Source organism: Spodoptera frugiperda, chromosome 5 (assembly GCF_023101765.2).
Source record: "Spodoptera frugiperda isolate SF20-4 chromosome 5, AGI-APGP_CSIRO_Sfru_2.0, whole genome shotgun sequence".
NCBI lineage: Eukaryota > Metazoa > Arthropoda > Insecta > Lepidoptera > Noctuidae > Spodoptera > Spodoptera frugiperda.
Window position 1 is genome coordinate 6,451,545 of NC_064216.1, and position 17,060 is coordinate 6,468,604.

General features: G+C 34.6%; 1 protein-coding gene across 1 annotated transcript; it reads right to left on the reverse strand.

Moving 5' to 3' along the window:
- Positions 1-8,689: 8,689 nt before the first annotated feature.
- Positions 8,690-10,677, reverse strand: LOC118271871 (uncharacterized). Its single transcript, XM_035588123.2, has 3 exons — positions 10,558-10,677; positions 9,130-10,341; positions 8,690-8,884 (listed from the first exon to the last, which is right to left on the reverse strand). The coding sequence occupies exons 1-3, from the start codon at positions 10,601-10,603 to the stop codon at positions 8,700-8,702; spliced, it is 1,443 nt and encodes a 480-aa protein (XP_035444016.2). The 5' UTR covers positions 10,604-10,677; the 3' UTR covers positions 8,690-8,699.
- Positions 10,678-17,060: the final 6,383 nt, after the last annotated feature.

Below are 17,060 nucleotides of genomic sequence, written 5' to 3' on the forward strand. Positions count from 1 at the left end.
ATGTGCACCTCTGCCTACTCCTTTGGGCATAAAAGGCTTGACGTTACGTTATTTAAGTAACAAGAACGTATCTCAAATGAAGAAAAATCTTTATTATCATGTTAATAAATTGTTTTAATAAAAGTAAGTTGTTATTATAATATACTACCGTGTCATTAGTTATTTGGCTCTAATTCTCGATAGTCACGCCATCTAGTCAGTGTTTACTAAATTAGTTGCGTCTTGCGTAAGTTTTCAGTACATAACGTAGTCAGATCGCGTGATATTATTTACAATTGCTTCGACTAGAGGACACTACTAGTACTTCTTCGTCAATACTACTTGATGTTATATAAAAATATCACAAATAGATTGATCAGTAAGTACTATTTAGGTAATGGCTATTGATTGATAAGTATTAGATTATACTCCTAATATTGTCTAACTTTTTAACATATCTCTAAACAATATTGGGTTAGTACCAATGATTCAAATACTTATAATATAGCTTTTCGATTTTCTTAAAAAATAATAAAACGATACTAAAATTACACTTATTTCAGTTGAATCCTACTAAGCTCGACTCCGACTACTTAGAAGTATATATCTATGTTCACTCTATTAACATCTAGAATAATCTAGCTTCAAGAAACTTGAACATTGAATAAGATTCTATTTTCTACCAGTATGCTTAAGTAGTTCTTTGGCATATTTGAATATGAAATTCGTAGCGCTACGTCAGCGTTGCTACGCGCTACGGAGTGGAGCTACGAATATGACTAGAGACCTCAGACGTTTGCTACGACTTTCGTAATACCGTAGTCAAATTCGTACCAATAGTATTATTCTATTATTTCATTAAAATGGTGAATGTTATGAAACTGTTTAGTTATGCAAAGCTTTGGTATAGTAATTGTAATAATTCAATGAATTTGTTGGTTAGTTCAGAAGTTATATTCTATGTTTTGTATATATAGGGTGACTGGTAATTAGAGACCGATATTTAAACACGTGATTGTACTCAGAATAGAGCAGTTAGCTGAACTGCTCAAACAGTTATCAATAGCAGCTTCAAACTCTCTCAAACTGCTAGAACAGTCCGTGGATGGTGGTTCTAAGCAGTGTGCATTATTCCTGCTAGGTATATTACATATGTACTGTTTATATTGATACTGACAATACTACACCGTTTATAGGTTAACGGTCTTTGATATGCAACCTTACCGTAGTATTTATTATCTTTGTGATCCCTTGCCGGTGAATAGCAGATTGTCCCCGTGACGAGGGTACCGTCTTAGCTGCGGGAAATTGATTTAATGTTCGGATACCTTTGTTAAAATATTAATACATAGTTATAAGTAGTACCTATACACATAGGTATAGCTTGATAAAGACAAAAGTAAAGTATATATATCGTATGGGGAAACCTTTTATAACTTAATTTAAACCACATAATATTTGTTATCCTCTTGGCTGAAAATATACGAAAAAATTGCGAAATAGGCCCAGTAGTTAGGCCAAAAAGTATATTCTTTTCTTTGAGTTAGTTTGAACACTCTTTACAAATACGGCATTATAACAGCCGCGCCGCATATCCGTAACATTCCTAGACAATCTACAACATTACAGCTCTTCTGTGGTCAAGAAATATGAAGCTGATCAAACAGAATTTAAAACTCGATTGACTTCATTATTTATTTTCTTCCAAAGGACATCGGGCGTTTTTTACCCGATTTTTTAAAAGTCGCGAACATAAACCAAAACATTTTTAAATGATAGTGTTTGCAATCATATTAAATATTGTGTAGTTATTTTGATTCACAATAATGGGAAAATGGAAATAATTAGTAAAATGAAAATGATATTTTAAGTTGACTATTTTTCCTAATTACTAAACGACCGCTCAGTAAGTTAAAATATCACTCCGTGGTATTTTTATAAACCCAATCAGACTAAATCCGTCAAGTTGATGTGCATATTTCGTTCTCACTCTCGCCCATAGTCTTAAAACTGGTATTATGTTGCGCTCGCGCAGGTAGCTAGCTTATCTTACTACATCGCAGTCCTTCGTCATCATCATCGCAGTCCTTCGCCAAAAGTTAAGAGAAAAATATGTTGTTTTAATTATTTTTGATTCCCTTTTTCCTCTTCAATTATTGCCCAAAAACATTTATAAATATTTTTTAAATGTCCAATTTCTCCTTATTGCCACGACCCACAGATATGGGAACTATACCATTGTGAACTAGATTTAATTGCCTATCCACCGTACCTAATTTTATTTTTGTTCGCCGTAGGTAAGTGTCCCATACAAAAATGCCCGATGTTCTTTAAATTTTAAAATTTTGGTATTACGATTCTTTAGACGAGTACTACTTATAGTTTCATTTAAATTATATGAGTGATCTCCATACTGTATAAGTATAAGAAAGTGGTACAAATATATAAATGTACAGAGATAGATGTATATTTATATTTTCCATTGCTCCAACAATATTGTCAACAAAACGTGGAAGGCAACCTCAGCAAATCCGAATCTTTCTAAATCGTTATGATTTCCCTCGAGATTGTAACCCCGTTATTTTTATAAAACGAACGTTTGTATTTTAGTATCGTCGACTGTTTTTTATTTGTTCGTAAAGCATTGTCTCAACGTTCAAACTTTAGTTTTGATAACAAAGTTGAACATAGAGAACTTTAGACAGATATTAATTTCTAGGTTTTTAATCTAAAGGGTTAAAATAACACATAGCTCACTTGTTGTAGGCTTGTCGTTCTACGCGAAGGACTAAGGGGGAGGTTTTTCTTCAGCAGTAGACGTCTCTCGGCTGATGATGATGATAATAATAATAGCTCACTTTAATTATGACTGCTTAAATAGTCTATATAATATATTCAGTCTTAACATTCAAATAAAGGGACAGCTTTGTTTGGATTTTCGATTTAAATCGGCTTATGAAAAGTTTTTATTACACTCGTACTTAAGAGAGATGGTCGAAAAGCTTTATTCGTATTTTTGGGACTTCCACAAGAGGAATTCTAAAAGGTTGGCTGTAAAATGCTGGCATACATACTGTTGCGTGTTTCGCGCTTTGATTCTGGTCGAGTTGCGCCTGGCTAGTTCAATTTAGCGGCTGCTACATTGAAGGCACAGTAGCCAGTTTCGGCGCGAACGGGTCCTGCTGAATTGTTGAAAGCAGGCTGCACGTCAAGCTATACAATCCAGTTTATCATGACCTCGCTTTGTATGATCTTTCCGCACATTCAACGGTCAGTTTCTACTGGTTATGTGTACCTGAGTTATGTAGGATGCGGTTTGCGTTTTACCTCGTGAATGTTCATGAAAATTTCGAGATATTGCCTCGCTGACAGCCTCGCTCGACTTTTGTACCGCACTGACGCTATTCCCTGTACTTTGAATTTTGTTTTCCTCAACGCCTTCATTCTTATTCGTTATTTTATTGAATTTTGATATTGAGGCGTTGTTGCTTTTGTAATATTTTGTTGTTTTCTTTGGAAAAGAGGGTTTGTGGATCATGTTCTTTTTATACTCAAATGTGATAAAAAGAAATGTAAACATCTTTATAGAAACAACATTTCTCTAAAGATTGATTAACCTTATAGTGATTATTACCTACGTTATTGTGACGTTCGTGTGAATTCTATAATAAATGGGACATTCGAACTATAAGTTAGCATTTTATTATCAGTAAACCATCAGAATAACCAATTGCTTTGATACGAGACACGTCATCGCTTTATTTCCACGAAAACCTTTGAACCGGGAAATTTTGTCAGTTATATGACAAAAGCATGTTTGATTGACCTATAAAATATCAATTTCCTGCTTTGTGTGCGAGCCACTGCAGCGCAATATAAATTACTTTGTCAGCTACGGTTTTGAGTGGTCACCAGAAAATCTCGATTCCTTAGTCGGAAAAAGTGTTATTGGGTATTAAATTTTTCCTTATCCTATTAGTATTATAAACTTACTCTGACAATGGCTTCGTCCGCGTTCCCGTGGTCCCGTGGTATAGGTAATAAGTATACCATAATCTAGGTACCCCAAAAGAATATAAGAGCAAACATTCATTCGTATATTTGTTTTTTTCAATTGGGTTGAAAAGAACAAACTTTTCAGCTGTTTTGACGTGATTGAGCAAAAACACATACACAAACTCAAAAACTTTCTCATTTTTAGTAAGATGATGATGACTATGTATGTGTTTGTCTTTCTTTTACGTTACCGGAGAGTGACACCTACTTTTTTTAAATAAAATATTCTCGGTGGTTGTGAACAGTAATCTCGTTATGTATTACTGGTAAACAAACCATAGGATGTCACATATAAAATGCACAACTTTATGAACATTAGCAAAATAATGGGTATTTTCACTCTCATGTGTGCAATATAAATTGGAGGCAACAATTACAATAACTCCTGATGCTCGGTCACAAGCCATTAAATTAAAAATACATAGCTAAGGCTGGTTTAAGTACAATTTATTGTTTGCCCTCGTTAACTCTAATAACATAATGCTCGTAAACAAGTCTTTCAGTGAGATATATAGGGAAATGTTTATTAATTCATATTATGGCTCCATAATGGCTATTCTTTAAGCGGTGGAAATATTGTGTTATGGAGATTAGTTCCGTTTTGTTTATTGGAGTTTGAGTCTTAGGTGTTAGTTATTAAGATTTATTTTGTTTCTGTGTTGACTTAGATGTGTATAATTTACCTATCATCGTAGTTCTGAAAGTTATGGAGTACAACTACAAATAAGTATTTGGTCTGCAATTAGCAATTTTAAATACGCAACAAATAAGAGTGTTAATAGCAAATCAAATATATTTCCTGATTCAGTACTTAATTTATCTGTGGATAAGGAATTTAAATAAATTGTTGCCGTCGCAGCTATTAAGAGGTTTTAACTCAGGCTTTACGATCAGAATCGTCTGATAATTGTGCGTTGTAAATTCACTTTCTCTATCTATTTTAAGGCATTCTCTGTCTTTTAATTGTTTATTAAATCTTCCCTTAAGTTTTATTGACAAACCTATTAGGTATTGGAGGACGAATCGAGTTTTTATTTGATTTCAGTTGGCTTTACTGTTTTATTTATTCTTAGTTTGTTTCGTTGCTGATGTAATCGGGTAGGCTTTGTACAGAGATATTGCCATTTTGAAAATGTTAATGATGCATTTAAATTAGGTTGATTAGAAAAAGTTTGTCGCATAATTGAACGAATGAAACATATTGTATAAGAATGAATTACAATATTAAATACAAAATTAACCATGGTTGATTTAAATTGAAATTAATTATGGTAGGTACAATCCTGACTTAAAACTCATCCAAATCGTTACAGCAATTTTCGACATACACAAAATAAACCCCAACACAAGAATTACTAGTCAATAAAGCACCTATTATGAGAATTCACTTCAACAGACAATTCGTGTAGAAGATACCCACAGACCCACAGGTCCCACAGTTAAAGGACAATTGGTCATCGTGATTCACATTGTCTGTCCAACAATGGAAGACGACGGGTGCTAACCACGACCGATATCGGCTGCAAAATTCAAGCAATTTCACGATATCCTACCTTTTGAACGACCAGTATTGAATTGATGTTCAGTTTTGTGGCACACCGACCGTTAGAAAAGGCTGGCAGATGAAGTTACTCAGGATCTGTGCTGAAAATGATTAATGTTATGTTTTATAATTAATTATTCGTTGAAATATCTTAGCGTCGTTTTGAGGACAGATTTGCAAAACCACAATTGATTTGGAGTAAAATTCTTGACCTATCGTTTGTTAGATTTGTCTCCATTCTAAATAACGAGAATAAAATTTTATAAAATGGGAAAATATTCAAAACTGCCTCGTTGGTCGGGTGGCCGCAAGTGCGACTGCCGGAAAAGGGGCTCGGGTTCGATTCCCGGGTCAGGCAAAGTACTGCTGGGCTTTTGTTTTCGAAAATTTGTCAGTAGCAGCACGGAGTTCGGAATTGTCCCCAGTATATGGCAATAGGTTTCCTCTATTACATGGGACTTATTACACAAGTAGTGAAAAGTGGGCGTGAAATGTACATAGCGGCATTACGTGCCATAATGTGCACCTCTGCCTACCCCTTCGGGGATAAAAGGCGTGACGTTGCATATTCTATTTTGAAATATATCGAGAAAATTCTTTACAGCATTCCAAATTACTCGTGCCATCTTCAACGGATTGTCGAGTGAATTTGCACACCTTCCATAATGATGTATCGACTACCCTTGAGACGAGACTTCGCAACCATTCACCGATTGGAGTGCTCACCAGTGTTTCTCCTATACATGAATAAACAATATTCCTCCCTAGGGCTGCCTCCACGTAACCTTGCTTTGTTTCCAGTTCATATTGAATTCCTATATAAACATTTTATTACCTAAACAAATCAGTGAAGAAATTCCTTGTGGTGTACTAAAAAAAGGGTTATCGGTGATGCGTAGCGATTGGAAATAATTGTTACTGTGAGTCTATTTTATTTCGAGGCATTTGTTTTGATGTTGTCAATAAGTAAGTTAATGGTTATTACGATTAGAATTTGACTACTTTCCATTTGGGTATTACAGACTAAACACAGTACACTCAAGTTAAAACTCTAGAAAATAAATAAGTGTGGGTGCGCCAACGTGAAACCCCGCTTGCGCTGTGTTTTGTTGTGTGACTGAGGTAACCGGAGGCCCCATCCCCGATTTTCCAACAACTCTTAAATTCCTAACACGGCAACACACTTGTAACGCCTCTGATGTTTCGGGTGTCCATGGGCGGCAGCGATAGCTTACCAGGTAATCCGTCAGCTCGATTACCGGCTAATACCATACAAAAAATTGTCACACATATTTTGTCAGGTTTCATTACTTTATAATAATAGCTTACTATTCATAATAAAAACCACCAACATTAAGGTCAGTCTCTTTTAAACCTGTAATCGATGTCAATAACTATCAAAAGCCCATCGAACAATCCACTTGTAAAGAGCTGACGTGTTGGAGTTGAACGCCCTTTCCAAGTACCCAGCAATTTATAGGTTTTTTGCAAAAAATATCGTCAGTCAGTGTAACCATGTGAAAATATTCGAGCTTAACGAAATATTTTTCGCGCAATATTCATGGACAACCGAAAGTAATCCACCAGGGGTCGGCGTTATTTTATAAATGAAATCCTCACTCACATAGACGCAAAAAGCATTATCAGATTATTGCATTTTGGTGACATCGTCAACTATATTAACACATGATATTTTATACAAAATATTTTACCTTTTTAGGCTTCGGAATTGGAGTGTTGTAGAGTAGAGATAAAGGTACAATTTACACACGAGAGCACAATGCGAACTGTACAATTAAATGCACAACTGTGATTAACCAGAAGCTATGTTTAATATTATTGCAGCCATTTGAATAACAATGAGTGGCCTCATTTTTCCAGTATTGTCATTGGTCGTTCAACATTCCCTGGCGTGGTGACGTACTACGTGGGTAATTTCGGACAAAAGGAACGTGATCTTTTCAAATCTTTTGAAAGGCTTAATGTGCTTGACCCACACGTATATCAACACCACTTACATATATTTGGGATGTTTTATCGACCTAAAATATGTATTCATGTACATATTACTTTGTTGATACCAGCTGGTAGCAGCTTCTTCGGGTTTCTTTTTTTATGATTGATCTCTCCTTCCAGGTTTAACTTTTTCTGTACAAAAATTCGAGGTAATAAATTTGGCTTACAAATGACTTTAAAAGATTTATTACTTTAAACTATTATAAATATGAATTAACCTACTTAACAAAAAAAAGGAAAAGTATAAACTTAGAATGTGATTAAAATATAAAATTGTGTAATTAAAATATTGTATCCTTTAATATTTACTCATACGACGCACGTACAACATTCAAATAAAAACAAGCCATTTTTCTTTCGCACATATTTTAATCAGATACACACAAAACCTAAACACAGTCAATGTTTAGTAGAATACTTCTTGTGCACAAACAAAGTAATTAAACAAACAAACAAACAACAGCTTTATTGAATACGAAACGAAGCGAAGAACAAAGTGGAGGAATCTCATCACATCCGTAACGGAGCCTGCGCTGCATTGTACTGAGGAAATAGGAACTTGAAAAGTGAATAAAGCCAGACTTTTCTACCATTCGCCTCGATCCAATGCTAAAATAAACCTGCAATATGATTCTCTTAATACTACTGTCAGTAGACGCAAGGCTTAGTGTGCTGTTCCACCAGAGATGTGGTATGTAGATATGCTACGAAGATGTAATAGCTAAACTGTGTAACTATGTGACCGTTTCCACCGATTCTAAGGTATGTAGCTGTGCGAGGTAGATGCGCAGCGCGAGTATGTATTGTGATGTATCGATAGTAGGGAAGCCATCCATAGCACGCATTTAACTGAATTCGATTCCACCATTGGTAAACTATTTGTACCAATGAATATGATTAGTGGAAGTCAATTGCATCCACCACGACGTAGCATAGCACATCTCTAGTGGAATAGCACCCTTAAAGCCCGCCTGATGGTAAGCGAACTCTGTAGCTTAATTAGGTACACTTATAACACTAGGGGTATCACAAATATTTTGCATGACCATATAGGAAACAGATTGCACCATCATTTCATATTATAATCAAATATTGTATTATACGACTAATTTAAATATTTCACTAAAGCTATTAAAATAAAGGCAAATAGTATGCTATGTGCATTGATCGAGTAGGCACCGTTGCATAAATCGGAGTGGCACATGGAACAAGACTTGTATCGTGGCATCAGTATGTTTGAATCAGAGTCATCGCACGTTCTGCCACAGTCACGGATGAGAGTGAATGTGCCTGTAACAAATTATGTACTTTAGTTTTCTTGTAATAAGGAACTTAATTGTTGGTGACGAAAGTGACAGGGGACAGATAAGAAAATGTTCATTGATTGGTTTACGTCTTAGTATGGGAGTATTCTTACTTAATTATCAAATTCTATTTAAATTAAAGAGACTTGAAAATAATTCAGTAACAGCCATGAGACTAAAGGTTTAGAAAATTACATAGACATCTTAATATAAGTCTTTAACGTCACTTACTTCCTTTGCCAAATGTTTTGGTTATACAAGCGTTGTTTCCTTTTCGACAGTACTTTACTGTGGTTTGTCTATCAGGAGCCGCACAGGAAGGATTGTTAGCGGTGCTACAAGCGTAACATATTCGATCAGTCTGCATCATCATTAGCGATGATTGTCCCATATTTACAACTCCATCTCCTTTCGTTGGTTCCATAATTTCATTTCGTCTTTCACTGTACTTGGACCTCCCAATATGAGGCTCTGGTCTCTCACGCAGTATGTTTGTTTTATCCTGAAGAACTTCTTCATCAGGTTTTGAACTCCTTTCTGCATTCAGAACAGATGCCATTGCGTTTTCGTTATCAATGTTGGGTTCAAGGATGTGAGGTTCATTGTTGGGGTAATTTGCTCCATCATTGTAGTTCGACATGGATCTTCTTGTGTTTCCTATATCCTCGACTTCTTTGTCATGAGCACATTTATTCGCAGTTGTAGAAGCAACTTCTGGTTTAGGCTTTGCAACAGGTTTTGGTAATAAATTGTCTGTTTTTGGAGGATGGTAATCATCAGTTATTAGAGGATTATATTCAGTTCTTGTTAATGGTGCGCTGCTTGACGTTGGAATGTCTTGATTTTTATGTTCAGTATTGGGTGCATTGTGAACTGGATTATCTATTTTTGGTGGGTAATTTTTGTTATTGGGACTTAGATTTCTTCGTGTGGGACCTGGTAAAGGTGTACTGTCTGGCGTAGGATGTAACGATGGAACTGGAATTGGTTCAAGAGGATCATCATCTTCACCTTTGGCTAATATTTGTCGATGATTTTCTTCAAATGAGTCTATTACAGGGTTGCTTATTGTTATTTTAGTTCTTCTTTTATGTATACTGTCATCAGGAAGATTTGTTTTAGAATAAGGGTCGGCTGCTCTAAGAATATTTGGTTTGTTTCTTAAAGAGGCTTTTGGTTGAGGTTGAGGTTTTGGCGTTGAAGCCACGATAACAGTGTTAATTGGTTCTTCTGTCTTGACAGGTAATGGAGAACTGATTGGGTCATCTCTAGAGTTACTACGTCTGTTACAAGGTTTTTGAACAGAAGTTCTTTCTATTTGATCGATAACGTTTCCTTGAACGTTGTGATATATCTGTCCTGGCCATTCGCTTCCCGGACCTTTACCAACTTCTGATGGACTTAAATGATAATCATCTTCCTTATATGTTTCTTGTAGGGAGCCTGAAATGGGTACATTACAAAATTGAATTATTAATTAACTTATTACGTAGATAGGTTATAATGCAACTGTCAAGTATTAAGTTTCGGGTTCGGTACTGATTGAGCAACTACTTTTCAATACTTGTCTCTTATTAAAATAAGCTTAAAAATTCTCAAAGTGAAATAGGTTTATATTATTTTCTTATGTACTGGAAACGTTACAGATTTTAAACTTACCCAAAGAAAGAAGATTACAAAAAACAGTTAAAATAAAAAATTTCATCGGTCCGTTTTTATTTTCACACCAAGATAACTTGTCCCTACGGAATTTGAAACTAAAGTGGTGGCAAGTAGAGACCTTCTAAATATATTGTGCGACATAGGAAAGATATTTTATCGTTAAAAGCTGTAAACCAATATCAGTCTATTGTGAATATGCGTTCGTTGGAAAGATATCCGAAGAAAACAATAGATGTCTCGCAAGAACTGTTCTCATTGTTCCAAACTGTATTCTCGTGGATTTGTTTTCCTTACTCATCGAGCTATATACCTAAATTGAAGTTCTAGGTTAATAGAAATCGAGATCCAATCACTATTTGTCATAAAAATATTGATATGTACCTGTATAAATAAATTGTGTGTACGTATCACAGATGTAAGTAGAGATGCATATTACAAAATTAATTTTGTATATTTTTATTTCCTCTTTAAATTTTTATAAGGTATTGAGTAGTAGTGTAATTGGTTTTATGTAGCGTTCTATTTAATTAAATAAATAAATATAATGTACATCTCCTTTTTATGAGGAAATTTGCGGTTCTATTAATTTAAACAAATAGTAATAATTTTCGAAAAAACATAATTTTACCTACTCTTAGAACAAAACAACATATCCTATTGTCAGTTTACATTAAACTCATACTTAAAACAAGACAAATAAAACGAAATTGTAGTTTTTACAAAACAAACGTTGTTTCAATTTCGGTTACAATCACTGTCAGCCTAAAGGGTTGTGACAAAAACATAACAGACTAAAGTTGGGCCGCTTGTCACCGGCAGCTGGGCCAGCGCTTGTCTCTGCATAAAATATCGAGCCCGCTATAAGACCGCTCGATAAAATTTGCAATGCTGTAATGTACATTATTATTGTTTATTTTGTTACTTAATTTTATTATCTGTAATTGAAATGTATAAACAAGTGTGCTGAGAAGCTGAAACCTATACGTAAACGTATAGGTATCAATGAATACAAAAATATATTCATTAATGTTTGGCATACACTTCAATCTTACTATTATTATAAACGCGAAAGTTTGTGTGTATATGTGTTTGTTACTCAATCACGTAAAGGGATCGGGATGAAATTTTGAACAGGGGTAGATTATAGTCTGGAATAACAATAACTTTTTATGCCACGGGAACACGAGCGAAGCCGCTTGCAGAAACTAGTAGGTACCTAATATAAATGAAGTTGTTTGATTACTTGTATAACACAACTCACAACGACTAAACACCAGTACAGTTACTTAGCCGACCCGTGGTCACAGAAAGATTTAACTTGATTAAAAATCATAATAATATAATAACAATAGCTATTGTTCATGTACTGAATCAATCTTTATTTTTACATACCAAATAACTTAACAGACTATACATGTATACATACATACGTTTATATTTATAAATACCTGAGTTCATAAGCCATTAAACTACTTAGTAACAGAACAAAATATATCTAGTAATAGTCTAAATTTGCAAACAAAATTGGGAACACCGATAACTATCTAAAGCTACGTATAATGTTAATGTGCCGCTAACCGCTATTTGGGAAACGAAACTTGGAAAAGTATAAGTACCGAACGTTCGAGACGGTCTGTCTATTCTCGCAAATTGCTTTTCTCTTTATTTCGTGTTTATTTGCCCTTTAAGGACTATTATAACACATAATATTGTGCCTGTGTTCGATAAAGGCGTAGGTAGTGTTGTTTTAGTACAGGAATGTTTAATGTTATTGAATGTAGGTAATATTAAATGGTTATTGGTAATAATTAATAAGTTTAAGCTCCGTGGTGTTGATCTACAATGTTTAAACAGCTAGAGAAATAGTAGTACAAATCAATCAAATAGAATTGAAAACTTAATACCAAGATTGATATAAGTCATGTATGTCAATCTTGGTATCATGTCATTCACGCATGTAAAAATCAACACGGCCTCACAGAAAATCGACGTCAAACAACGCTTACGTTGTGTAAATGAAGTTATCGGAGGCCTAATTACCCCCTTTCCCAATATCCAATTCCCCAACAACCCTTGAATTCCTAACCCCCAAAAGGCCGGCAACGCACTTATGTAACGCTTCTAGTGTTTCAGGTGACCATGAGCGGCGACAATTGCTTACTATCAGGTGATGAGTCATTTACCGGCTTATCTCGCAAAAAAAAATCAGTGAACATTTAAGCCATTTTAAGAAACCATTAATCAGTCGTATTTATTACTTGTCCAACGAAATAGTCGACCTAGCTCCATAATGTCTTGAATAATATGTTATTCGGTATATGTAAGGCTTACGGAACATTGTCAAAGGCAGTTTTGGTGGAGGTACGGGGAGAACACTCTATCTAATTGGATGGGTACAGCCTGTAGCCTGTACAGTGAGTTGTCAAAAATGTGGTGTAATCTAGCTTTGTAGGCTTATACGTCATGAGAGATAGTAAAACGAATGAAACGTATGATTAGTAATTACTTCTGCTATTGTAAGTATTGTGTATTTAGAGATTATCTAATCTCAGATTGTTATCTCGATCGTTGAAAGGAAAATTAAACTTTTATTAAAAGAGAACTGTCCACGTTTCTTTATTTTACATAAACAGTTTTTGAAAGGACATGGTCTCATAGAAACAACATTGCCCAGTGCCGTTAAAATCATAATAACTTATAAAAACAAAACTAAATTACTAATGGTATTAAACAATAGCTTCTTATGGTCTAAAATAGCTACTAATGTCAAAGTCAAAGTCAAAATAATTTATGGTCGCTCCAATGTGTAGATTCTTATGTAGAACGAAGAAGAAACTCCATAGATCTTTTTCAATCAGTCACAATACAATTCTTAGTTACATTGTTTTGATGATGGTCTATAAACTTATAAGGGGTGATAAAGCATAATGTTGAGAGTTGCTTAGTAATGTGCACCTCTGCTTATTCGTTCGGGTATTAAAAGTGTCATGTGTTTAAATTGCTATCCAAATGGGATCAAATTAAAGTTCAAAATTCAGCATTCGCATCGAAATGTCAGATATAGATATATGTAATTGTTATGCATCCATAAATTGTCCATTATTAATTGGGGGCACTACAATACATATGGTGTTAAAGTATTAAGTACTAATTAGCGTCATCAGCGTTCGTGGTTGATATTGTTGGTGAAATTAAATTAACTGTTGTTGCTGATTTTTAATAGGACTGTGAGTAAAATTACTGCAATCTTATTGAAAGAAATATAGAACTCGTGGTCTTGTTTTTGTCATGTCTTTTGTTTGACAAGTAGTTCATTTAAATATCCAATCTATCGAAGTATTTACCATTAGATTTAAGTTAGAGAGAATTACACTTTATAAATGTTAGGACTTTTTACCCGACAGCCAAGGAAGGGTTATGTTTTTCGCGCGTATCTTGTATGTATGAGCCTAATATTCTTTATTACCTCATTTCTTCGAAACGGCTTGATGGATTTCGACAATCAGGGCATCGTTGGATTCGTCTTAATTACCCAAGTGTTCTTAGATATGTGACGTAAAACAAAAACCAACATGGCGGCCGTGATAGAAGTAAAAAAGCTTTTTTTATTTGCTACAATATGGGTATCAAATTAAAGAGCTCATCATGAGGATTCCAAAATGGTATATCACTGACATATAGCAAAAAAATACGATGTGCAATTAGGTTCATTAAATTTTTATCCAAACTAAATACTCGTACGTATAGGTACTACGCGACGCGATTGACTAGCGGTTTCTGAACTGTCGTTTCGTGTCGCAGGTGAAATCTTGAGAAACACATAGCCGTATTATAACTAACTAAAAAGTGTTAAATAAAAATAAATAATTAAAAAAATTAAAAAACCCGACTGCATAAAAAACACTTTAAATAAAAACTGAAAAATAAAAAACAAGCTTAGTCTAAAAGTGATTTGATTATGAAATTATTTAATTTTGTGGTAATAGCATTGCTATCTACACTTTTAGACTAAGCTTGTTTTTTACTTTTCAGTTTTTATTTAAAGTGTTTTTTATGCAGTCGGGTTTTTTTTTACAATACCTATATCTCTTTTTATAACCAACTTTTTCGTTTCAAGGCTGTGCAGTTTAATTTGTGCGTTGTCAGTAAAGAAAAGAACTTAAGGCAAATATTAAGTTAATTAGAAGATACTCGTTACTTACCTTCGTTATCTCGAAGGCTGGAAGAAACTCATCAAAAGTCAGATTAAAATATTAACAAAGTACTGTTTAAAGGATACTGCTAAATAAAAAGTTGGGAAGGCTTAATGGTCGCTTGTAAGAGAAACGTAAGAATAATAAAGCGCTTTTATTGCTGGGATGACGTAAAATGCGAATGACGGTGAAAAAGAGGGCCCTTGACAGTATTCTGGACTAATGAGGACGTAAACAGTATTTTAAAGAGGTCCCCAGAGTCCTCCTTATTAACTAGCTACTTTCCCATGTTTAAGTCGAATATAATATTGATAGCAATCAATTTTTGGTGTAGACTACATACTATAGTAATATACTTGTACCTAATTTATGTAATAGGCTACTTTCCTACTAGTCAAATTCAATACTTTTTTCGAAACGTCAAAAACGATATTTTCTATGAACTTTGTATGAAATAGTGCGTTATGACGTCAAATAGCAGACTTATTTCTAGAAATTTAGCTAGAAAAAATCGAAAATTAAATAGTTCATCAAATTTATGAATGAGAGTGTGATTATTTTTTAATATTTTATTGTATTGAAAAGTTGTAATAATTTATTTTTGACCGAGGATAGTACCCAATTACAGGTTTAGTCAGTTTTTTTTGAGGGGGGAAAATCAACTAATGTCTTCTCTCGCCTTGGGTGAGGCGAGCGGGAGTGTCAGACTCTTACTGACTAAAAACCACCCCGTTCCTGCTCCTGCTTTGTGCCGGAGCCCCGGTAACCTGTTACATTGTCCGCAGCTCCAAAAGGTTTAGTCACTTAAAGGTGAAATCAAAATACAGATTTATCGGAGAACACAACAAAATGATTTATATAAAAATACATAATACATGCAATGAATAATTCCGTATGCATTCACAATAAACTTTATTTCCGCGATTCGAAAACGAAACGAAAACGCCAAAACTAGTGGCATTTTTCGTCGTGGCACTAAACTTTGTATGATCTATTGCCACTGTCAAGCTGGAGTAGTCTCGTGGTTTTATTTGAGTTTTTGTCACCGATTTTGGAAGTCAAATGGTTCCTTGTTTTGGTTCAGCATTCGAGTCATCTGCATTGCATTCTGCTGGCCGGTCGCCAAGATCTGTGCTACACGCTCCTTGATACTTCTACCTAGATTTTATATTGTTCTGTTTTCAGCCCTAATTTTGTTCAGTTTGAATTTTGTTTTATAACGAGATGTTGCCGTGGAAAGTTTTCAACGGCTGTTTGCCTCGTTTGGAGCGTCGTGAAATTTAAAGATACAAATGTCGTTATTTTTAGAGCATCTATAAATATTTAGGTTTTGCTAACAGCTTAGTACGCTGTGATGGCAAGGAGATTTTAAACTAAAGATTATGGCCGTAAAATTCAGATTAGTATGATAGTCATGCATTGGCAGTGTGTATCTAATAACTTTATTGACACTTTACGCTCCTACGTGTCTCGTATCTCCAGAATAGAGACTATAAACGGCGTTTTAATCTCGATATACATACGCTGTATCAGGTATAACGTTGTACATTAATATAATCCACCCAAAACACATCACTACGTAATATGACAAACGTCTTATTGATTTTTCCGCCCGGCCGCTCTCCTATGATTCGATAGAGCAAGATAAATTAAGGAAGGGATAACCATCAATTAGGCAAGTGGTGTGTACGTCAAGCGGATGCCCGTATTTTACGCTACAAGAGCAACTATTTCAAGCAAACGTATTGGGATTTGCTTAGGTACGAGTAGTTAGGTACCTACATACGTGTGTTGCCGGGTTCTTACTCACTTACACGTGATACCCACGATACCCAAATGTTTACTGCAGCGGCTTGTTCCAAAATGTAATTTGATTTGGAGTTACGGAGGTAGATCTTCAAGTTAGGGTTATAAGCATCTTTGATGTATGAGCGAGTTGCCACTCGTAATTTCGTTTAGTGATTGAATAGGGCTGTATTTTTGTCACAAGAACATGAAGTGAGATTAGGTATATTTTAATACATCCACTTTTAACTAGTGAAGTATTTGATTAAAATCAATATCAAAAGCCGACACCAACTTCAATAACTCACTATTTCGTTCGTTAGCACGAAATTGAAAATCTTCAAAGTAATCTTCAGTTTTTAATTGGAACTTTTTCCGTGATAAAATCAGTAATGAGAAGATTTGATGAGTTGACCGTACATTTTAAATTAAGGGTGAAATATTGATAGACGGTGAAGTTCGTCGAATTTGTTATTAATTAAATACATTATTAAGTAGGTCTTGCGAACTTCAAAGACGATT

Coding starts and splice junctions, on each gene's coding strand:
- LOC118271871 (XM_035588123.2), bottom strand. CDS start 10,603: ATGAAATTTTTTATTTTAACTGTTTTTTGTAATCTTCTTTCTTTGG. Junction 10,342..10,557: donor TTGTAATCTTCTTTCTTTGG/GTAAGTTTAAAA, acceptor TACCCATTTCAG/GCTCCCTACAAGAAACATAT. Junction 8,885..9,129: donor CAAAACATTTGGCAAAGGAA/GTAAGTGACGTT, acceptor AATTTGTTACAG/GCACATTCACTCTCATCCGT.